The sequence below is a fragment of the Gymnogyps californianus genome, chromosome 8, assembly GCF_018139145.2.
Source record: "Gymnogyps californianus isolate 813 chromosome 8, ASM1813914v2, whole genome shotgun sequence".
Classification (NCBI taxonomy): domain Eukaryota; kingdom Metazoa; phylum Chordata; class Aves; order Accipitriformes; family Cathartidae; genus Gymnogyps; species Gymnogyps californianus.
The window spans coordinates 33,177,026-33,200,937 of record NC_059478.1 but is presented as its reverse complement, the minus strand read 5'-3'; the positions used below and the strand labels follow the sequence as shown (position 1 = coordinate 33,200,937).

The 23,912-nt window shown below is 41.1% G+C and overlaps 1 protein-coding gene across 2 annotated transcripts; it reads left to right on the top strand.

Moving 5' to 3' along the window:
• Positions 1-3,336: 3,336 nt before the first annotated feature.
• Positions 3,337-23,001, top strand: TM2D1 (TM2 domain containing 1). 2 transcript variants are annotated; one of them, XM_050901325.1, is made up of 7 exons: positions 3,337-3,494; positions 4,622-4,695; positions 7,019-7,127; positions 11,447-11,538; positions 15,042-15,115; positions 16,364-16,482; positions 22,615-23,001. In XM_050901325.1, the coding sequence occupies exons 1-6, from the start codon at positions 3,337-3,339 to the stop codon at positions 16,472-16,474; spliced, it is 618 nt and encodes a 205-aa protein (XP_050757282.1). In that variant the 3' UTR covers positions 16,475-16,482; positions 22,615-23,001. The 2 variants fall into 2 exon arrangements, with proteins under 2 accessions (XP_050757282.1, XP_050757281.1); XM_050901324.1 differs by lacking the exon at positions 22,615-23,001 and having other exon boundaries at positions 16,364-17,229.
• The last annotated feature ends 911 nt before the right edge of the window (positions 23,002-23,912 follow it).

The following is a 23,912-nucleotide window of genomic DNA, read 5'->3' as shown; positions in this document are numbered from 1 at the left end:
GGCGGCAGCCGCCGGGGCGAGGAGGCGGCGGGCGGCGCTGGGGAGAGCCGCCGTGGCGGGGCAGGGAGCGGGGCGGACGCGGGGTTCCCCGCCGCGCGGTACCTGCGGGCGGGACGCGGCGGCGGTCGGAGCGGCACGATGGCCGCCGGCTCTCACCTGGGCGGAAGCGGGAAGCTGGGGGGGGGGGGGACGACGAGAGCGCCTCACCTGCGGCGCAGGAAGCCGGGGCGGCGCGGCGGGAGAGCCGCCTCCCGGGGGACGGCCGGGCCGCATCCCTCCGGCGGGGGCGGGAGCGTCCCGCAGACCGCGTCCGGGGAGGCACGTAGCGCCGGTGGCCCCTGGGCCTGGGCCGGCGGGAGAAGCACCGCTGCCGGCAAGCGCCCCTTCCTGGCTCGGGGAGGCCGGCACCTCCCGCCGAGCGGTACAGAAGAGCAGGGGCGAGCCCTCAGGTGTTGCGGAGAAAAGCGCACGAGTGACCGGAATACGCCTGGAGGCTCAGGAAAGGGCAGGGCCCAGCATTGCCATCGTACTTCTGAAGATGGGGACAGGGAGTACGGGAGCGGGGGCCTGCAGGCTAAGGCTCAGGGCTGAAGCTCACGAACAGGACATTCGGTCTGGTCACAGGGACTAGGGGAAGCTGCTTTGTGAAATGCAGAGCTTAAAAGCCAAGTCAATTTTCTGATGATCCTGACCTGCCAGTGTGTTTATAAACCATAGTCCTCAGTGGCGTACCTGTCAACACGGCCACCAAACTCCCCAGTGAAGGCAAAATGTGTGCATAGATGTTGTAGAAAAGTTCATTTTTAACTCCTCTGCAGTAAATCAGTGTCCAAACATGAATTCAGAGCTGTTTTGAACTCAAATTCCCACAGAGGTGAGGCAAGCTGTGCTCAGCCCCACCACTTCCACAGAAGGGAACAGCAAAAGCCGAAGGAGGACGGGGACTCGGATGGAGTTAAGGGGTTGTAACGCTTGCCCCACCGAGCACCAAACTGGGGATGCACAACCGCCTCTCACAGCGCTCACCGCAACCAGCGCTGCTCCCGACAGCACTCCGAAACACACCGCGTTACCTGCGGCTTCTCCGAGCCACGCGGCACATTGCCTGGGATGGCAATAAAAGCAAAGTTTTCCTACTGCGAGTCGCAAAATACCGAACAGGCACCATTTTAATTGAAGTTAATTGCGGGAACTGCGGGTGCTTTCTACCTCCGAAACCTGTATGTTAGCCTGCTTTCAGATTTTTTGAAGATACATATGTACACACATATAAAATGGTCAAATGAAACTGCAAAAATAATTTTTATTCTGCTACACTGTTTCACTAGCTCATTTGCAGCAGTTCTTACACAGCCCTGCTAGTTGCATAGGATTAAGTACTACAAAAGATTTGGAAGTTAATTTTACCTCATAACTTAGGACCGATTTCCCCTCATTCTAGTGCCTGTTTTGTTTTACTAAGCAATAGCAGTTGCACTATAGCATGCAACATGCTAGGAACATATCATTTCATCCTCCTTTTAAAAAAATTTAGATTGCAAATGCCTAACTTGCCAGTCCTTACTCTCAATTTTAATTAATGTAGCGCTCGTGAGAAGTGACAATTTTCTTGACAGTGATGAACAGCAAGTCATGTATTTATCCATCCGAGAGATGCACTGCAGACAAAAGAGGCAAGCACTTTTCTCATCAGTGCACCTCAGACTCGATCTCGGAGGGCCGAGTTCATTACGGAGTGCACTCTGGCCCTGGCCTTTCGCTTCCAGTTGCTGAAAGGGGTATCAATTTTCATTTGCATACTTTGTCTGCTGAACTCTAGACTGCCAATTTAGTTTACACAAATCTCCCAAAAAGCTGTTAGATGGCAATATTTCACATCACTGGCTGAGCTCTTTGTCAGCCATCCACACATTTAAATCCACGTTTTTACGGATTCTTTGAATATCTGGGACTGTGACAAACCTTTCATTGGTACTGACAGACTCATATACAAGCCACCATCCATTCACCAAAATAATGACCAATAAAACCAAAAGACTTCCAGAAGGGCTGGGTAATGACGACGTTCTCTTAAATACGATCTTGGAGTTGCTTTCAGCCTTTTTCAGTTTCTAGGTCCCTACTTGTTTTTCAGGAAACGCTTCTTAGAGCAGATGTAAACTTAAGCCAGTAGTGCTGCCTTGCCTGGGTATGTTTACCCCAAACTATCTCTCCATCTCCTATAATCAGTGCAGGACCCCCAGCAGTTCATAACTGAAAACTGACGCCTTCAAAACCAAACACTAGAAAAACATGAAATAACCTTCAAGGAAGCGAGAAAAGGAAAAGGTTGGTAATCACCACAAAATACCTTACGAAAAGCAAACACTGATGAAGAAAAAAGCTTGCCTGCCCCAGGCATTTGGTATTCATTTAAAAAAAGTAAAATAAGCATTTTTAACAACACAATCACAATTTTGTGTGAAAATAGAGTAACAGTTTCAAACTGTTTCTTTAACCTGACTGCTGTGCGTGTGCTGGACGCAATGACAGCAGGGAAGGCCATCCCTTTAACCTCTCCTGTGCTGCTTTAAATTCTCTTGAAAGTACCCAGCAAACTCCAGACACCACCGGGGACACCCACAGGTACCGACACCCAGCGGTAAGATTTCACCTGGTGGGCCAAAGTTACAGCTCCGGTATTTGAAGAGCAGGGAGGGTTCACCTCTCCCCTCTCGGGATGTGCCCTCACCCGGCCTGGCCCGGCCTGCCCACCGCTCCCGGCGGCCCCCGCCCGCCGCTCGGTTCTCAAGGCGCGGGGGCGCTTCCTCCTACGGATGGATGCCTCCCCGCAATACCAATGTTCGCGAGCGGCCCCAGCTCCCCTCTAGCCGCCGCCGGGAAGGAGGGAAGGCCACTTAACGCCTCCCCCCGCCAACCCCACACCACCCGAGGGCCAAAACCGAGGCGGAGCGCCTCATGGCCGACATTTTAAGTAAGGGCGGGTGAGCGCCGTCCCGCCAGGTGCTGGTGGCGGCCGCGGCCATCTTTACTCAGGGCACGAGCCCGCCGGTTCCCCCCGCCGGGGCTGTACGAGCGCCATCTTGAGTAGGGGCACGCTCTGCCCTCAGCGCTGACCATTAGCTGCCTCAGGAGCCATATTTGCTGAGGTCAACCCCCCCCCCCCCCCAACAAAAATCCCAAACCAGCCCCCTCGGCAGCCCACGAACAACTCGCAGGGCTCCCACCCCGCCTCTCCCCGCAGGCAGGGCGGCCTTCCCCCGCGGCGGGGGCCGCTCCTCCCCGCGGCGCCGCCGGGGCCGGCGCGTCAGCTGACGGCAGCGGCGGGTTTCCGTCATGGCCGCCCGGCCGGGGCGGCTGCCGGCGGGGCTGGGGAGGCGGAGAGGCGCGGCGGAGGCCTGGATCCTGCTTCTCCTCTGGTTCGCGGGTGCAGCCGTGGAGGGAGCGGCGGGCACGGAGCCGCCGCTCAAGTGCGACGAGCTGAGGCTGGGGCAATATCCTGAGCGCGGCCGGGGCCGGAGCGGGCGGCGGGGGCTCGGTTGCTATGGCGATGGGGCCCGGGAAGGCGGAGGGGCTGGCGGCTTGCCCCAGGCCCGGTTTGCCTGAGGGGGGACCGCTTGCCCAGCCGCCTCGGGTGGAGGGGAAGGGGGAAGTGGAGGGTGTGAGATGCCTGACAGGGCGGGGGTGTCCCTTGGGTGTCAGAGAAAGCCTCCGGTCAGGAGCCCCGAGGGGGTCTCAGCTGGAAGGAGCGGGAGAGGGCACGTCTGCGGCGGCCTAGGTTCATTTTGGGGGTGGTACAGCGTGTGCCTGTCTGCGGGTTTGGGGTGTCTCTCCGATTTTCAAAGAGAAAATCCCATGGGATGAGAGACCCTCTCCCCCACCCCTCCACCTTCTTATTTTTTGCAGGACACTCGAGTGAGACGCGGTGGCTTTGCACAATGTTGAGTCCTCCTCCACAGTCCAGAGGAGCAGGGCGCAGGTGTTAGGCTTTAGCTGCGAGGCTCCTGACTCTCCAAAGGCATGTCAGGCCTTTCCCAGGCAGTGTTTGTTGAGGGTAGCTGACAGTTACTGATGATCAAAAGTGTCAGGAAAGCAAATCTTGGAAAAGTTAACTTCATCTCCTGCTTTACTTGGCCATGGGAGTTCAGACGTCTGGAAATTAGTTCCTGCTCAGTTTTTTTTTCTAGTCCAAATTCCTGGCGTTTCAGATGTTCATTTTTAGGTGTTCTTTGAATTTTGTATGTTACTGTAGATTTAATCTTCTCAACCAAATGCCTCAATTTAAAGGTACCCTGATATTGAAATAAGGGAAGAAGACTAGATTAGGTGTGCTACCTTGTTGCCTTCAAATACAGAGGCTGTGACTGATAAATATTGTAGTTCCTTTAGGTAGTGCTGACTGCAGCACTAATTAAATGTGGAGCTTATGCGATATATTGGTGTATTAAATTGGATTAGCAGATTTGCTGTATGGTAATGTGCTGTTCCGATTTTGGGGGATGGGTAGGAACTAACATCAAGGTGCATCTTAAATCCTCAGGGTTTAAAGAGGGTGGAATAAATTAGTGTTAAACCGATTGTAGTGTTTGATATGAAAAATGTTTTCCTCAATTACCTGAACATATATGTGCGATGAGCCTAAAATAGACAATAGTACACAAGAACCAATGAATTGTACAAATCACACAGCATATGGTAAGGATTTCTAACTTATATATTGACAGTAACTACATTTTCCAAGGAAGTGTTCAATTTATGCATTTGTGTATCTGCTAGATGAGCTTTATAAAACATGGGATTAGTAATATCATTAGTATGAAAGCCTAAAACACTTGTGTGGATTGGATGCTTTACTAAAAATGAATAAATATGTTGTCTCTGATTGGTACATTTGTAAGTGAGGTTTCTGGTAAATCTCTTCAATGTATGTTATATCCTCTAGGCTCTGTCCTGCACTACTGTGATTAAAACAAACCATTCCTGTCATACTGATTTTGCATATACTTATTAGAAGAATTGACACATGACAGAACAGCCTTCAAAATCTTCTATTTTTTTTTAAATTTTCTTAAGGAAACATGGTGCCTTCCATCATCAGGAGTTTTTGGTGCCATGAGGCTCTGTTTCGAAAGCATTTACGTTTATTTTGATGTTAAGTTCTGATGTACTTTGGAGTACAACAGAAAAATGCTTAAATTGATCACTTGGTTTACTCCATATGTTTAGCTTTTCTGATGTTCTCAGGCATTGAAATAAATACTCTGTGTTAGCTAACAGCACAACAGTTTTGCTTTATGTGCACTCATGTTTAAAATACATGTGTATGCTTGTTGTCTTTCATATTTTGTTTTCCATAAATGCTGAATAATTGTCTTCATTGGGATGCTCAGGGATAGTGAAGGTTTTCCGAATACTTCAGAGACTGGATGAAAGTACTATCCAAAGTGGATCCTTTTTTAAGTTATTCAGTCCTTTGCATCATCTTTGACTTCATGTCCCTGATTATAAATGTCCAGTCAGTGAGCAGAAAGAATATTCTGTAATTTGAGATTGTTCACAACTCAAATTGTTGCTTGTCTAACCAGTTGTCATGTGATTGTATTTAATACACTATACATTTGAACAGGAGATAAGCTTCAGAGCAGGGAAAGTTGCTAAATTAATTAACGTTGTTTTCTGTGTCTGTATAGAGTATTTTACACACATAGCAGTTCTTAGGTTGTCCCCACAGTATTTGTGTCGCTTCCTGTTTCAGTATTATCTAAGTAATAAAAAGTTAATCTTCTGGATCACGCTTGAAGCACTACTGTTTCTGAACATCTTTCTGGGATCCATCACCCAAACAAATAGGGGTTTAATTCAAAGCATCCAAGGGGTCTCATTGAGTAGCAGATTTCAAGTCTTACTGGCATGACATTGACAGGAAGACTGTGGTTTTCCTATATCAATATATTTAAACTGCGTGGGTTTCTTCTAAATAAAAGAAAGCACTGCTTTCTTTGCTTAATTTTTTTTACAAGAAAGAATGTAGTTTTTTGTAATTGTCTTGGATTAGGCACATTGATGAGTAACATCCATGTAGGACTTTACAGCAGTTAAGTCCAGATATAGCTTATGGTTTTTGGCTGTTACTGATACTGATGGCCCAAAATTAATTTTTTAAATTTTTTTTTTTCTTTTTTTTGGTCCCTATGCAATATGGATAGATACTTTAAAAAAAATATATCCAAATCCTAGTCTTCTTGCCTGTAGGTATTATTGGAAAATCTGGAAAGGAATGTTGAACCTGGCTTGCTGTTTTGTTGGAACCAACCAACAGGACTCACAAATACTGAAAACTGATAGAAAGTGGGCAAAGGACTAGGATTTTTCCCTTTAAAACAACAGACTTCAACATTGTAGAGTGACTAATATTCTGGTAATACGTTGCAAACTTTTAGCAGATGTCACTTTCTGCTGTGATTTCCACTTCGGTTCTCTTAAGAGTCAAGCCTTAGCTTAGAATAATAGAATAATTTGGGTTGAAAGAGACCTCAAGAAGTCATATAATCCAACCTCCTGCTCAAAGCAGCATTGGCACTGAATTCAGACCAGGTTGCTCAGTGCTTTGTGCAGTCAGATCTTGAAAACCTCCAAGGATGGTGATGGCACCATCTCTCTGGGCAACTTGTTCCAATATTTGACTGTTCTCATGATGAAAATGTTTTCTGTATGTCAGGTTCAGATTTCCCATTGACTCATAACAGAGCCAAAATAGAAATTGCAAGAGAATTAGGGCAGCAATTAGGTTTGTATATTTTGCTGAATACGCAAAATCATGCAAAAAGACAAGTTAATCACAGGACTGGCTTAAAAAAATATTTTTTTTAAAAAAGTGATATGTCTCTGTGTAGTGTGCTGTGTGTCAAGACTGTGGCACAATATAACTTCATTTGTATATTTCACTTGTGTCTTGTCAGAAAAATGCTACAGTACCCAATCGGTTACTGCTTAATTTCAAATAATTTTTGTTCCTCAGTTCAATGTCTACCAGCACCAAATATTACTTGCAAAGATCACCTTGGCATAGAAAAAGTCTTTACAGGACATGAAGTTGGATTTTACAAGCCTATTGCATGTCGCAATGTGTAAGTACACTATTGTTTTTTGTAATAATTTGTCTTTGTTTTCACGTTGAAGTTTTTCTAAAATAGTATGACGTGTTGACAGAAGGAAAAAGAGAAGTAAGGTAGTATCGTACATATGTTGCCCAGTACTTAATCCTCTAGTAAACACTATAAGTAGTATAAGGATACAACATGCATGTTTATAAGCAAATCTGTCTTGGCCATGGACACATTTTATTTGTTTAGTTATGTTTGTGTCTTTGCTTTACCTTAGTGCTTTACCTTTGCTTTACTTAGTACTTTACCCTGGCAAAAATTTGCCCCAAATGCTAAGGCTACATTTCACATATGCTTTAAAATCTGCACAGCTGCTGAAAGGAGCTGCCTGGGGACACCTCTCCATCCCTTTCCTTGCAATACCCCACTGTATACTGAATCAGGGAACTGATCTGGGTTTGAACTAGCTTGGATCAGTTCCCCAATTTGAGTCACAGTGTGGTCGCTTCAGGTGCTTGTGCCAGCACAAGGATGAGGGCAACTCAAGGATAAGAGAGAGTGGAGAAAGGAGGGCTGGACTGGGCTGCTCTGTTCAGTGGCAGTGCTGGTTCATGCCAGTTTAAAGTGTGCCTGTAGCTGCAGCTTAAGTTGTAGTATGCATGAATATTGGGGGAGTTTAAGTCTCTTTCCAGTTCTTAAAAAAATCTCTTTTAGAGGAACTTTTCTCTATTTTTAAACAACCTTTGTATTTAATCAAGTCCTCTGTGTCTTTTAAGAGCCTGTTTCTGAAACGTGGAAATGATGGACCTAGTTTTTCTAAAGCACATTGTGAGCAATGGAGAGCTCTGGATACCAATAAATGTTCCAACTGGCCAATGCTAATGATCAGCAAACACCTGTCAGTACCATTTGTTTCTCCTTTTTGTGGGATTCACGCAGGAGCCTTTTTCTTTTGTCCTACTGGAATCTTTGGAAATTAAAACTCCAGTAATATTCACTGGGTATTCCTTATACTCTGATGTGATACTTACTGCTCAATAATTTGCCTAACTCAGAAGTACAGCTCTGCCTCTTAGTTTCATAAATATTTTCACTGTATTTAGTCTTCTCAACCGTCAAAGCTCAGCAAATTGAAGAAAACATATTATTATGTCTAATCAAATTTAAATGCTAGCAAACTAGACTTCAGTCACATATTTGTCCAGAAACAATTGCGTTTCAGTCCCATCTGTGATGGGGACTGAGACTAAGATGAGCTATACTAGTTTAATAAGATTGCTTCCTCTTTGGAATAGACAGTAATTCTTACGTTTGGAGTTTTTTGTATACGTATATTTTTGGTTCAATATATTTTCTAGAAACGTTTTTTAAATGCAGTTTTTCTGTACATTTATTAATTAAAAAAATCTATGTAGGCAGAAAAACGTCATCCTTCCCATGATGTCTGTTACTTGATCATAACTATTGTTTATGATGAAATAATCAATGGTTACACTACCAAAAGAACTTGCTGTGGCTTTTCCAGTCCCATGATTGCTAGTATGGCAGAAGGCGAAGAGGACCCTTTGTGGGCTTACTGAAAACTCCAGTAAAATACAACTGTGAATGTAGAAAGATTTACGCAAGCATGACCTTGATAAAGCCCCAAAGCCAGTTAAAAATGGCAGCAAGATTAATGTTACCATCCTTCATATGTACACCTGTTTAAAAAGTGGTCTAATCACTGATCATTATATGAGCCTTTTATAAGGCATTTTGAATGTTGCCTAAGTGTTAGAAACATTATTTTAAGCAGGGATCTCCAGCTTAATATTAGGCCTGCAGTTTCTCCTGCTTTTTGGAGATTTTTCCAGCATCTTAGCTGAGTTTTGATTGACACTGTAACTGTCTTTTGGCAGAAATAACTGCACATCATTTAACCAGAAAATTCGTTTGAGAACGCATCATCCCATAGCAGGATTGTCCTAGCATGGGGACAGCAGGTTAATCTCTATCCCTAGCTTTTGGAAAGGACAAATAAGCAAGTAGTCCTTAGCCAAAACTGTAATTTAGCAACAGTCCAGATAACAGTTCTGGGATCCAGTTATTTTAGAGCAAGACCAGGAGATGTTATATGTTTGTATAAGTGGACGTATTCAAGTTCAGTTGCTCCTAGTATGAGTTCAAGGAAAAGCTTCTAAGTGCTAGTGAGTTTGCTCCAGCAAAAAAGTACTGGGAGTCAAGATTGCTTTGGTTTGGTTTTAATTTGATGTTTTGGAGGTTGATTTTTTTTTTTTTTTGCCAAATTCTAGAATTCCCCAGATTGGCACTCTATCATGTATTTTGCTTAATATGCTCAGGCCCTGATTCTGCAGACCTGAAATGTTCAAGTATTGCCATTCCAGGGAAGGAGTCCATAAAATGGTAGTCTGTGAAATTCATGAAGTTCAGTGTGGACAGGTGTTTGAGCAGTGCTAAGACACCCCGAAAGAGCACGGAAGCCACTGTGACCTACAGCAGTACCTGGTATCAACTGTTGTGGAAAAGCTGGAAGAAAAAGTTTTTAACATGGTAGCTGGAAGAAACGTATGTGGGAAAAAAAAAAAAAAAAGATCGGATGAGGCTGAGAAGCACAAAAAAATCCGAAAAGGAACTGAAAAGAAATTGCATTTTTTACCCAGTTGTAGAAATTCCTTTAGATGCCTGGGATGTGTTATTTTCCTACTCGCTGGTTTAGTCTTCAGTGCATATTTTTATCTGAAAGAGTAAGTAAGACAAAGGAAATACAAGAGTGGATGCAGCCTTGTTACAGTAGTAACATGTTCCCACTTCATACTAGATTTCTTCTGCCCATCAGTTTGATGTTGACTAGGTTGCAGCCTGTTCTGCTTTTAAAAGCATCTCAATGCATAGGCAAGTGCTCAGTTTGTTACTAGTTTTGATCAGGAGCATGTCAAATTAAACTATGTTCCCACCTTTTATGTAAGAGCTCTTTTTATGCTTTAGTGTCCTTGGAGGGTTGTTGACACTTTGTAGTTGATAAACAATTTCCAACAGTTTACCTCAACTTTTAAGTAAAACCATTAGTGTTCTTTACAGTGGAAACAAGATAGTTCTAAAGATAATAATTTACGTTATATTAGGTTCCAGGAATGCCCAGTATGTTCTGTGTTGCTAATAAGCGCTAAGTAACAAATACTGAGGTAAGAGTCGTGATTTAATCACTTAATGTTGCCATTAAGTTTTAAAATCAGTAATCTAGATAATAAGCAAAAAGGTAAATCTTTATTTGGCATTGAAAGTGCTTAATAAAGGTGCTTGGACCTATCTCAGCTACTGTCTTTGTGAAACTCTATGTTTTATTCAACTGTCAACCAAGAGTTTAATTTGGTCTTATTAAATAATTGCTGGCACATAGTAGTGCATGTATCAAAACAGTGAATTATTGAATATTTTTTTAAGTTCTAATTACATTTGGGTTTGCTTTTCTTTTCAGAAGCTAGCTGTTCGCCAGTGCAGCAAAGGATGCAGCAAGTTCTAGCAGATAGCTATATGTTTCTAGCTCGCTTATTAGTGTAAAGTTCACATCAGCAGTGACTGAAAGTTACAGGTGCTTAGGTGGCCACATCACTCCAGCTGTTGGCAGGAATGGTGCCTATTAGTATAAATCTCAAAAAATCTGTTATATCTGTTTATTTTGTATGACTAACCATGGGATGCTTAACTTTAGAGTACCTCCCTACCCCTGTACATCTTTGTACTGTCAACAGTTCTTTTCATTTGAGTTTGTGCCATTTACTACCTTTAGAGTGTAGTAAATGGATACATGACTTACCCCTTCCGTTGAATCCTTCCTGCAGCTTCTTCAGCCAGTGGCCATGGTTCATTTCTCCTTCAGATCTCATTGCAATTACTGTCTCTGCTGACATCTCACCTGTCTATCCCGTTCCTCTCGATTTGGCTGCGTGTGAGACTAATGCCTACAGACAGTATGCATACACCTCTCAGCTTTCTAGGGTTGTCTCAGTAGGGCTGAACTGTTAGGAACTACTCTGTGAAACTGGGAATGTATCAGCAACTGAATTATGTCTTGACAAGAAATCATGATTTAGTTTCAGAATAATCTGTATTCTGCAAGAGTATACTTGAGTTGCAACAGCTGAGGTTGCTTTATGGAGGATGCCTACCCAGTTTGAAAGCTTAACATTATCAGTTCTATGTCTGTTAATTGAAGAGAAATAACAAGTCTTTTTTTTTTTTTTTTAAACTGAAGCAGCAGGCAAATGAGTCACTACTTTAATTCTCAAAAGTGTGAGTGAATATATTTTGTAGTCATTGTCTACATTACTTGTTTCTTTTGGCAGAAATGGATACTCCTACAAAGTGGCAGTGGCTCTATCCTTATTTCTTGGATGGTTGGGAGCGGATAGATTTTATCTAGGCTATCCTGCATTAGGTAAGTTTATTTCTTATTTTTTCTTTGAGGTAAAGCTTATTGTTATGACTGAGTTGTATGTATACTTATATTTTGAGTAATGAAGGCTGACAGTCATAGTTTTAAAATTTACAACTAGAACCCTTACTTTATTGTCAAGTAAGATAAAATCCTGCATTATCCTCAGCCTACTATTCTGTTGGAGTGGTGACAAATGGATATATAGTTGTCCAATAGATAAAATCCTAATCAGCAAACATGATTATTGCTATTCATAGTTTTGCTTTACGTTTGCTTTGCATTGATGTTTACCACAGCATTCCTTGTGAGGCACTGAAACAGAAGTGGTTTTGGCTCGTGCCAGGTACTTAAATGATGCTTGATTTTACCAGAAAAATAGTGGACAAACTTTACAGTAGACCTAGTGTTTTGGGATATGGAATTTATTCTGGCAAATGCATACCTTCAAGATAGCTCATAGTATTAATAACAGTTCTGCAGAAGCTGGGACCTTTAATAAGACCTACCTCTGGTTAGTGTTTTTAGGACCTGATTCCAGGGTGATGGTGCCACTGGCTTTTAAATAATGGAAATACCTTAGTATGTTAGAACTGCTTTCACTGACTTTGTTTCTGAGCTGGACAAATGGAGTAAATTTAAGTCTAGATAGCATGGAGCAATGAATTGGAAAAAAAACTATACATGTTACTATCACTTCGTCTAGGAATTTTGAGTTTCTGCCCATTAAATGCGAACCCTTGTTTTTTTAATAACATTATCTGTCCTTCTCGATAATCTTGTGTTAACATCTGTGTCTTTTTTCCCTGAGATTCTATAATTAGCACTTACTTTGTCCATCTGTTTCACAAAAAGATACTTTTTTGGAAGTGGTCCTTTTTGTTATACCATTGGATTTGGAATAATAATTTGCAGTAATTATTTGTAATATATTGTAGTAATACAGATTTATAAATCCTCCATTCTTATATAGAAATTCTTTGTGGCTCATGCTTGTTAACCCTACTGGCGTATACTGGAGCCAGTAACAAAAGTTAAAAGACTTAAAATTAAACTCTTCCAAAGTCAAGTTTTCAAGCTTTTGAAAGGTAAAGAAGACAAAAGCAAATAGGTAAGAGTAGAAAAGAAAAAGAAAGAATAAAAATCAATACATTGGATTCCTTGACAGTGGTTGATTGGGGATTTTTTAGATCATCCATGCCTTGGCAAAAAATGGATAAGAGAGGTTAATAGCATTGAAATACTTTGTGTAAGCATAGTGAAGACTGTAAATGCTCTTTGGTTTATTTTTTTTCCTTCTCTTTTGCTTAAAGAGCGCACAAATACAAACAAGCTATTGCATATGAAGAAATCAGGAAGGCAACCTCTTCCTCTCCCACACACTGTGAACTAAACCATAAGTTATTACTGCGTAAGAGCACTATTTTTTTCCCTCCATGCTTTAGAGCAGTTTATTTTCTCAGTATGATCTGCTTGTGGGGAGGGAAGTGAGGAGGAAGAACAAAAATCAACTTTACCCTCTGCTCCAGAAATATATGCCAGGTTCAGAAACGGTTCGTCTACATGCAGTAACATAATGGAGCAGCCAGTTCCTCAAGTAAACTGGAGCTGCTGCTGGAATCAGCAATGGTAGGAGAACTGCTGGGTTCCTAAAATGCCAACTGGCAGTGAGGTTCAGGACCAGAGCTTGAGAGGAGATGGTATAAGCAGCATCACAAATAAATATCTTAAATGGTGACTGTACTCGATGCAGGTAGTAACAAAGTAAACTGTTCACCAGAGTTTGATATTATTTAATCGTCTTAACTGTTGTTTCCTAAGGCTAGCATTTCTTTAGCTGGCTGTTTCCCTTATGTTTTGTTACACTACTGCCAGTACTGATACCCAGGCTAACTGTGTCTGGCTGCTGTAAGTCTCGCACGTCAGCCACTGGGAACAAGTTGTTTTAAACAATGATATACGTGGGTTTTTGCACATTTAAGTGGCACCACTTTAGTTGTAATATGCACATAGGCTTTTCTTCTAATCAGCTGAAAGACCATCCTGGTACTACTCCTTCATTTTCTTGGTCATTAGGTATTTTTCCCTGTTCTCTCTGACTACTGTGTTGTTCCATGGAGAGATTATAAACTGTCTCCCTGGAGTTTATAAATCAGGCTAGTTTCATCTCGTCAACTATGGGAGCTATATCGAGACAGTGGGATGCTCTTCCTGCAGCGTGCATGCAGTTATTCCCCCACTCTCCTCCATATTCAGCCTCATAAACAGGGCATGGGGGAGAAGAGGTGGTATGCGGAACAGATTGCTGCTTCTGAGAGAGGGGGAGCGCAAAGGAGGAGGTGGAGGTCAGGAGACATTCGGGCGTTTGACCGAGAGCAGGCTCGTTCTTTGGAAAACAGCGGTGTGGTTTTACTAGCAGGTATTACGCAGCATAGCACAACTTGTGGCCGTGGGGAAGAGGTGCTCTGGGATGCCACACTGGCTGATGTTATCAACGTGCTTTGTCTTTTGCCTCAGAAGTGTGCTGGCCCTTGTAAGCACAATAAGGATATGCTTTTTAGCAGGGAACTGTGTCTTCCCTGTACAGCATAGCCTACAACTGACTTAAATGCAACAGATAAGTATTCCTCGTGATACTGTCTATGCCTGGGTAAAGAGACAAATGTCTTCACAATGAGTATCTCATTCTAAAAATAACCTAGATGTTTGCCTAGCTCAGCTGAAGTATTACTTACAATATATATAGTACTCATTGTATTACATTCATTGTACAAGAAACTACTGATAATAAAAAAAAGAATAAAAATTTTAAGACGGTCTCCTTCTTCTGAAGACATTTTCCAAATGAAGTCTGCCTTGCATGGCAACTTCCAATGAAACATTTATCTGTTAGTTGCTATTCCCATATATTTTCTATTAATCTTTCATTTATTTGTACAAAAAATAACATTTTTGAATACTGGTTAAAACAATTGTTTATATATATGTATATATATATTCAAAATAAATTTCTATTTCAGCAAAAATATAAAAAAGATACAAAGGATTGTTCTCCAAAGTAGCATGTTCTGAAAATCAAATCCGTATGTGCTGCAACTCATGAGATGGTAGAAAGTCTCTTTCTATTCATAAGTAAATTTTGCAGCTCAAGTTGGGATTTTTTCTGTCTGTGCCTCAGTCAAAGAAAGGAAAATTTCCAGTAACTTGGTTATCAACTTTTGCCTTTCCTTGTTTAAGAATATTTATCTGTTTAAAAACCCCAAATTATTAATGTTTAAAATCTTTTTATTCAGGATGTAGAAATATGAATATGTGGTTTGTTTTTTTCCCTGATAATTAAAGATCTTTAACTTTAGGTGTGTTTCTAGATGTGTGTGTGTGTGTGTGTATATATATATATATTTTGCGGGATGGAGAGAGAGTTGGGGTGTGATTGCCACCAGAAACCTATGAACTTCTTAGTGACTGGGTTAAAGCTACAGTTAAATTTTATTTTCCTTTTTTAGGTTTGTTAAAGTTCTGCACTGTAGGATTTTGTGGAATTGGTAGCCTAATTGATTTCATACTTATTTCAATGCAGGTGAGTCAGGGCTTTCAAAACAAGATACAAATCTGTGTTTGTTAAAGCTTTGATTTGATTGCTAATTCTTTGTTAGCATTTTAGCCTTAAGAACCTTTGTGTATTGAAAAATAAAGGCATTTATTTTAGCTCTGTTTGTAGATTGATTTTGTAGAGTATGGATACAAAATATCAATATATTTATTGTTTGAATTAAAAATTAGATTAGCTATCTATAAATACTCGTAATGAATAGCTTGGAAGCTATAACACCATAAATTCACTTTGTCAGAACCTATGAGCTCCTTATGTGACACAGTGTTGGACTTTGCATCAGATATCCTGCTGTTCCGAGAATCCTGAAGTTCTGCGTTTGCATGTGCTTTATACTGATGGAGCCCATCATCTGGGGTGTCCATGCAGTGTGCAGGAGAGAAGACATTGCCACTTTTTTTTTCTGCCTCTCCCCCGAATACAAGTCCCATATCACCTGAGAGCTGTGACTGTAGGATTCATGATGGTTAAATCCCCAGCTGGGGTGACATCTTGTGACATCATGAAATCTCCAAGTTGTCTTATTCTACAGTGCGTTCATTTAGCATGAATTGCAATTTGCCTATCATGAACTTAAAATGCATTGTGGATATAGGAATTGTTTATATGGGTTTATAGAAAAATATTTTAAAAGTATGCATCTTTGTATATATGTCTTTTAAATTATATGCATTCTCAAATGCCTTTCTATGCTATTGCAGTGATCTTGCCTCAGATCACTTACAGATACAGTTGAGAGTATCTTTCATCTCTCCTTATTCATCTCCCTGGTGACCCCACATCAATTTGGCATTTCCAGAACAAAAAAGCCATGCTCTTCTCTCCTTCTCTCCATTCCTTACCTGTGCAGTATTTCAAAGATACTTGTCGTCAACTTAATTCTCTCCTGCCTACCCTCCTTTGTTCAAGAAAACTGGTTTGGAGCCCGCTCATTTGTTAGCCTGATTTTGTGACTCAAATCCTCGTCGGCTTAACCTAGTACCAGCGCCTGGCTGTGTAATTTGGTTGATTAGAAGCCCTAGGGAAATGTTCCTTCTGAGACAGTACTTGCTAAAATAGTTGAACTACAGCATAACTTCAAAATAAATCTAGTTTCTGTTTGACTAATTAAGCATGACTAATTTTATGATGGGAAAATTAGCAGTAATTGAGACATTAGCACAAAGTATATATTTCAGTTCATATTGAAAAGTCTTGGTTCTTTTTCTCTTGTAGATTGTTGGACCTTCCGATGGCTCTAGTTACATTATAGATTACTATGGAGCAAGGCTTACACGGCTCACTATTACCAATGCAACATTCAGGAAAATGCAGACTTATCCTTAACCCTGGCAGTAAGTGTCACAAATGCATAGGTGCATTTTATTTTTACAGATGGATCCAGTCGTCCACTGAAATTGCTGATGACTTATTAATTACACTTCATCAGAACTGAATATTAAATGTACATTGAACAAAGATGATAAAATATGAAAATTCCTCAAGTGAATGTGTTTACCTCAAAGGCGCCAAGTTCCTTTGACTGCTCTATTTCTGTGAGCACATAGTTTGTTGTTAAGTTGTACCATTTGTGAAATGTGCAGATTTTTGCAATTTGCACGGATGATGTTCTGTGTCTGTAAGTGTAATTTAGAGTGTTATAGAGAGGTGTAGAAAGAGTTGTTCAGAACAACTGTGCTGATCTTTACGCCATTGGAATAGATGAGAGTTTTAGCATGGATGGGCCAAGATTACACTTGGGGTCTGTTTTCCTAACTATATGTGGCAGTTTGTAAATGAACTTAAATATCCCAAACCACAGAAACTGCCTTTCTTTCTACCCTGTTAGTTAAAATCCAGATGGCCCTAAATCTTGTGCTGGTATATCCTGTGAAATTCTATTAATTGAAATAATTATTTCTGTAAAGCTTAAAGACAAATTTTGGTCCAGTTGCGAAATTTGGTCAGTGCTGATCAACAGTAGAAATAGGGATGCATAAAAAATAGAACCATAGATGACACGTCAGAAGAAAGGAGGGTAGATATTAGGGTGCCCTGAGGTTACAATAGGAAATAATCGTTCTGCTTTTTTGGATTCCCCCCCCCCCCCCCCCCCCCTGCAACGATCCATAGTGAAATACATACCTTCTTTTTCTGAAAAGAAGTTGGTGCATGTGTTTTATAGCTACAGAATGTCAAAAAAGTGAATTATTTGCACTAATAAAGCCCTTAAAAGGTTCTTATTTTAGATGAGTTGTGTTTCAGTGAAATAAATTGTGTCCTTCAAAGTTGACCAAAGTCTTTACGACAACCAAGATTTACCTAGATTTTCCTTTAAAGAAAACTATATACACAGAGAGACAGAAAACATGTCAACAGAATCTTCATGTTATTTGACCAATTTTAAACATTCCCTTCACCTTCTAATGAAAACCGGCGGTAACTGAGACATCCACGTGATATAAACTTTAGTGTAGATTTTTTTCAAAAATTTGGGCTATTTTTTGTTTTTCAGATGAAACTTGCAAAATGTTATTAATGTGTCCACAAACGGTATTTTTAAGGGAATTACAAAAAGTGAGATTCCTAAATTGATTTTTAAAGTGCAATTTGTGGGTTTTAGTCTCTTTTAAACCTACATTAAGACTGGTGCACAGAAAGCTTTGTAAAGAAATCCTGCTTTTTTCCAAATCAGCGTATCCTGACATATCACGTAATGAGAATAAACCACAAGGAATACTTTGTGCTTAACGTTAATTCTTTCCTTCACGCAAGAAAGACATAGTTTTGGAATACTTGCTAACGTGCGTTTTACTTGTGGGCTCAAAGAGACAGGAACACTCTGTTAGCTTCGTTCGCTTGCCTGATATTTGTTGCATCTCCCTTTTGTCTCCCTTTCACTGAATGCTCTTTGTGCATGTCCGTTTTGTTTCCTGATACACTTTCAAAAACAGGCAGGAAGTGGATGGAAAATAAATATTTGAATCAAATAAAATCTCATGGCTAAGATGATCCTGTGACTTGTCTGCTTTTCATTTTTTAACCCTGAAACTGATAATATAGCTGTGAAAATAGGAAGATACCATGGACATTATAATAAAAAAATAGCCTTGGGCAACTCATTACACAAGATTTCATTCTAAAATGTATCTCCATGTGTACAAGTAGCAGAGGGCTGGAGTGAATGATTTCAGCAGTCCATCTTGTGCTTCATTATCCATAAAAGAATACAGGAGCTATTTTGTGCGAATCAGATGAAAATATGATTGGATGAGGTCCATCAGATAGTCTGTTAATCCCAGAAACCAAGTAGCCAGCAGAGAGAAAGATTTGTTATTCCAAGTTACAGTGTTTCTGTAGAAACAGAAGATGCATGTCAACCAATCCAGGAAGTAAAAATGGCTATGGGATTCTTTCATCCTGATGCTCTCTGGTTTGTGATGCCAGTGCATGCTCTTGTCAGGGCTGCACTGCTTTGTCATAGCAGTCAGAATGAAGCCACGGGTGACCAGACAGAGCAATATTTCAAGCCTTAGCAAAATTTTATTATTTCTCTTCCCTTTAGACGGTATTCCACTTGATCCTCTATCTTGTACTAACAATTTTCCACTTCTTTCATGACCCTCTCCTTTGTCTGTAAAGCGTTTTAGAAATTAGTGCCACAGATGGTGTAACCTTTGGAACTTGTATTGGATACTGTTGGAATGACGTTCTATATCTGAACACACATATCTGCATTTCTATATGCCCGTTTAGTTGCCTAGCTGAAGTTTAGAGAGGGTTAACTGAGTAAGCAGATAGTACTGCAGGGCCAGTAGAGAGTTAGTGAGGTCTTTGTTTTCATCTTGTAATTGTCAGATATGGCATGTTTACCATAAGGGCTGTGAAAAGTGTGATGCAAGATGTAAAGCTGTCCCACTGTGTTAATAATAAATTGGCTACAGTAATATTTATCAAAATGTCTGTCCTATGATGGTTTTCTGTGTTGCTGCCTGCTTTAGCTTTCTCCTGTCAATCAAGTTGTCCATCCTAGTGTTTCTGTAGTTCTGATTGCTCTGACTGCACTGGAATAATCTTCTCTCTGGATTGTTTTCCCCAAAACAGTTGCAAAGCAATAAAAATAATTAGACAATGTACTATGTCATCCTCCTGCCTCGTTCCCAGATAAAATGATTTCTGCTGGCCTTGCAGATATTCAGGAATCCTTTCAACATTCCAGCAAGACAGAGAAGTATTATTCTGTATCTGTCAAAATAAAAAACATAAAAAGTAAAGGCCAGAGTTTAAAAAAAGAATTTGAAGTGCCTAGCCTTTAAAAACCTGCGTAAAGCTATTCACTGAAGATGCTGCAGATCCATGCCAGGAGTTAAATCCAAATCTTCCCTAAGTACCAGTGCAGTTCAGTCATTGCAAAAATGACTCCATAAACCTGCCCTTTTTTTTCCTTTTTTTTTTTTATGTCCATTTTAGGATTTTCTGCAATGTGCTTAACCATGATCTGAAAGAGCAGTGGCTGGTAGAAACATTCAGCTTTGGGCACTTTGCATTCACTCACACAGTGCAAAAGTGGTTGTACTTAGGTGTGCTTACTCTATTAATAAATTACTCTGGATTGTATTTGTTCAGTTAGGTCAACCTGTGCATCTTTCACTTGTGTTTAGAGCTCGTTTTCCAAAAGAGCGGATTTAGAGACACTTTAGAACAAACTCTCTGACTAGTTATTCCTCCTGCGATTTAAATCACAACTATGCTATGGCAACTTCCTGTGACAGTATTTTGTTATCCTAACTGTTTCCCTCTCCACCACCACCCACCACTTATTACATGAAGATACCACTTCTGCTTTCAGGACCTGATAACACCTTAAATGTTAGGTTTTATTATGTTTCCAAAGATGTATTACTGTACGTCTGCCAGTAAAACTTCTCAGCTCCACAGGAAGGTCTTTGTGTTTGAAATGCTCTGTTAGAATTTTTTTGGAGAACATCTGTTGTCACCCCATCAAGAATTGTTTCCTTTGTTCCTCAAGAGTATATCCAGTTATATTTGCTTACACAGCTATGTCTATTCAGTCTTCTCGCATCTCTTCTCAGTGTTGGGTTTTTTTATTTTTAGATTCATTAGGTGTTTAGTCCATTTCTGCACCGAGAACCATTCCTGTTGCTTGCTCTGCAGTTTTCAAACCTGTTTCCTTCAGAAAATGATGTTGAATACAATAAGGTTGGGTGCTTAAGCACCCAGTTGGGGAAACGCCAAAGGCAAGATTTTGCAAGCAACCATACGTTTCCATTGCCTCATAGGACTGTCACTAATTGTGTGATTGCCTATTATTTCACTAATACATCATACAGTCTTTCAAACTCAGTGTCGTCTCATCCCTAACTACTTTGCCATGTTCATTGTTATAAATGGTCACTATATGGCTTCTTTAAAAAATGCATCATTTTAATTCATTTAAATCATAGTTTTTAACCATCTACTATGTTCTGGGTTCAGCCTGCATCACAGTCTGCCAAGAGGTGAAATACAAGAGATTATTCTGTTTGCATCTTCTGCCTGCATCTGAGGAGAAAAAATAGCTTAACTTTAGGCATATGCTTAAGTGTTCTGCTAGACTGAAATTTGATCAAGACTCTTCCCACTTTCTTCCTCTCAATCCATCTGTGTTACCCAGAGAACCTTTCTAATCTCTGTGAATTATAAGAGAAAATTGCATTCTGTATGGAAACCTTAGCACTGACAGTGTAAATGGCTAATAATATTCGATACAGCTCTACAACATCCTATGTGTTGCAACTGCTTTTTTTTCACCTCAAAGCTGCTTTTTGTTGACTTTTGTTCATGTATCAGCTCTGTTGTTTGTTCATGTATCAGCTGCCTTTGGACATCCTGCCGCAAGTTCCCAAGTACCTCTAGGAGGAGTTGGACTCTTCAGAGCTGAATCAAGTATGTAGAAATGTCACGGCATCGGATCAGGGAATCTTTTATATATATGAAGCAAAGACACATTGGGGAGCAGTAGATGTCAATAAGAGGAGGTTTGTAGGCTTCAGTTTCTGCAGAAAGTATGTCGGAAACTTAAAACCGCGTTGTCTCTTTGCCTTCTGCTTCCTGAAGGTGGAGCCAAACCCCCTACCAGATCTCCAAATCTTCTGAAGTTGTTCTTTATCATACAGCAAAGACTTAGCACTCCGGTATTTTTCCTTGCACAACAGAGAAAACTGGAAAGTGGATGTGAGGATCTTGTCTGGCCAAGATGCATTTTACACTATGCTCACTCTCTAGACCTAAGACTGTAGCAAAGGAAAAGAAAGGAAATATTACAATAAAAAGGACAGTCTCAATGCTGTGTGCACCGTGTGTGATGAAGACCTAGTTCCATAAACTCCCAACAAAATAAAGTGTTTAAGAAATACTGCTTGTCTCAAATACAAACTCCTTGCTTTTCCCAGGATTTCTAATTCTTACTCTTGGTGCTTCATTATAATCTCGAACATACTCATGCTCCGATAATTCTCCATTATACATTTGAATGGCTGCTTTCAAGACTGCAGTGCTCTCTCCGAGAAGCACAGTTCTCAGGCTCTGCAGATGCATATGACACAGCAGAATTTTAGGCAGTATAAAAATTATAAAGATCAGTTTCCATTACTGTAATTACTATATAAATCCTATCTTTAAGAGGCTTAGGACAGGCCTGTTTAACCTTGGTTTGAGCCGAGGCTTGGTCCAAGTCTGATAAGTTGAACACCAAATTCTTTTTTTTTTTTTTTTTCCTTTTCTTTTCTCTGCAGCATCGTAACTTAGCAGGGAGTGGGGCAGGGAGGGAGATGGATCCAGAGCATCCTCTGCACTCTGTCTCTGACAGGGTGGTGGCTGTAATCGGACAATATACCTGTCCCCAACCAACAGCAAGACTAAATGAGATGTACGTTTTGTTACATCTGAAAAGCACCGTTTCTCCCCTTGGAACCTGTGGCTGCTTCTCTTACACAGCTGTACTCCAGAACAGGTGTGTGAGACGGCTCGGAGGCAGACGATCCACAGAGTGCAACTAGAAGCACTTGGGTAAACCATCAGATCCTACACTCTTTGGAGGGCTGTAGCAGTAATTCCCATCTTTTATGTCATTTGCACCACCTCGATGAAAGCGAAGGTGTTGGCTGCTTTGGTGCTTCCCCTTCGGGTAGCTGAGATGCCTGGAGCTGCCGCCAGCTGCCTTGCAGGTCAAAGCAGTCAAAGCTGAGAAAGAAGTTGGCAGCACCATGTGCAGAGGTTGGTGATATCCTGCTCCATTGCTTAAGCATGCCAGACTCTTAGCTGTAGGCCAGAGAGCAGCTTTGATATGGATAGCCATTACTTGCTCAAAAGAAAGTCTGGCACAGCATTTTCCGTGTCGTGAACCTGTTCCGCGGTGGGTGCTTTGCCCCCTAGTCAGTAGAGCCGTAGGAATGAATTTATTAATGTATTCTGTTTCCTTTACACAGACTCTTCAAAGTTCCTTGGATTTACCGTGGGGAAAACATGGCAAGAACATGTAAAAGGAGATCACTGCCTGCGAAGAACTGACTGAGTGTTCACCTTGAGCCTGACAGGACTGCCCACCATATGGATTGTGTTGGCAGAGGCAGAAGCCTGGGGAATGCAGAGGTGGGGGGTAAATTTTAGGGCTTTCATTCCATGGTCCCATTGATTATAACCCTATTAAGAGGATGATGCATGCAACTTTTAAGTTATTTTGTTAACTAAGTGTAAGCAATGGATGTGTCATGCTAACAAACATAATTGCTGGTGTGTCTAATACAGTATGTAAGTACAGTATAGTGAATTTTAAAAGTTGTGGTAATCTAAGAATGTTAAAAGGGAAATGTGTGCCTGGGGGGTGTGGGGGTTGGGGAGAAAAACGACTTATTTGACATTCACTGTCTTCCTCCCAGCTCCTTTGCTAAAGTAGGAACAGAATTGGAACAAAAAAATGTTTGTTTTACAGCTGTACCAAGTTACGGCGTGGACTCGTGCTCCCCCCCCTCCTCTCCCACTTGCATCAAGTACATCCTGTACTTTTGGCAACATGTTGACTGGATATTTAAAAGCTGTGAACTGTTCTGAAAGTTTCACATACTGGGTTATGGGCCATGTGTGTTTGATCAAAATTCAATTACTGCACTGTACCATGCTTGGAAACCTATCATCCCAAGTTATGAAGTATGACGAAATAGGCTAATCTAATTGGTTCAGTATGGGAGCAGTATCAACCAAGCTTGTTATGATAAATAGCTTCCTGTGTTAAAGGTTCTCTAGAGCTTAAGTATCTTGGCTCACCTCCCTCTACAAAATAAGAATAGTGTTCCCTGGGAACAGTTACATCACTGTCCCTCTCCTACATTCACAATTAAAGGTTTGTGGATTTTTTTTCATCTTGCTATTCCTTGAATAGATAAACCGTGGCCATCTACCCCATTCCCCACTTCCACCTCTTTCCCCTTTCCTCAGGTTAGGTCGTGTTGTGCTTGCCGTGAGCCTGCCTGTTCTGTTTCCAGGCCAGGTGAGGCAAGCTTGACCAGGATGCCAAAACCCACCCTGGGCCAGAGGCTGGGGTTTGTGTGCTGGTGTGTCAGTACCTATGACACGTCTGTTTGTATAAAGATTTGGAATTTTTGATGTTAAGTTAAATGTGGAAGCACTTTAATCTTTCTAAGGTTCTAATAAAAAAACTTTTGTGTAGTGTATTTCGTACCTATGGATGTGCTATTATCTTCTTGAAACTGAAATTTTAGTTCATCAG

What these genes read in the sequence shown, in the direction of transcription:
- TM2D1 (XM_050901325.1), top strand. Translation starts at nt 3,337, where the DNA reads ATGGCCGCCCGGCCGGGGCGGCTGCCGGCGGGGCTGGGGAGGCGGAGA. An exon ending in GACGAGCTGAGGCTGGGGCA is followed by an intron (nt 3,495 to 4,621) that starts ATATCCTGAGCG and finishes AATTACCTGAAC; the next exon opens with ATATATGTGCGATGAGCCTA. An exon ending in TCTAGGCTATCCTGCATTAG is followed by an intron (nt 11,539 to 15,041) that starts GTAAGTTTATTT and finishes TTCCTTTTTTAG; the next exon opens with GTTTGTTAAAGTTCTGCACT.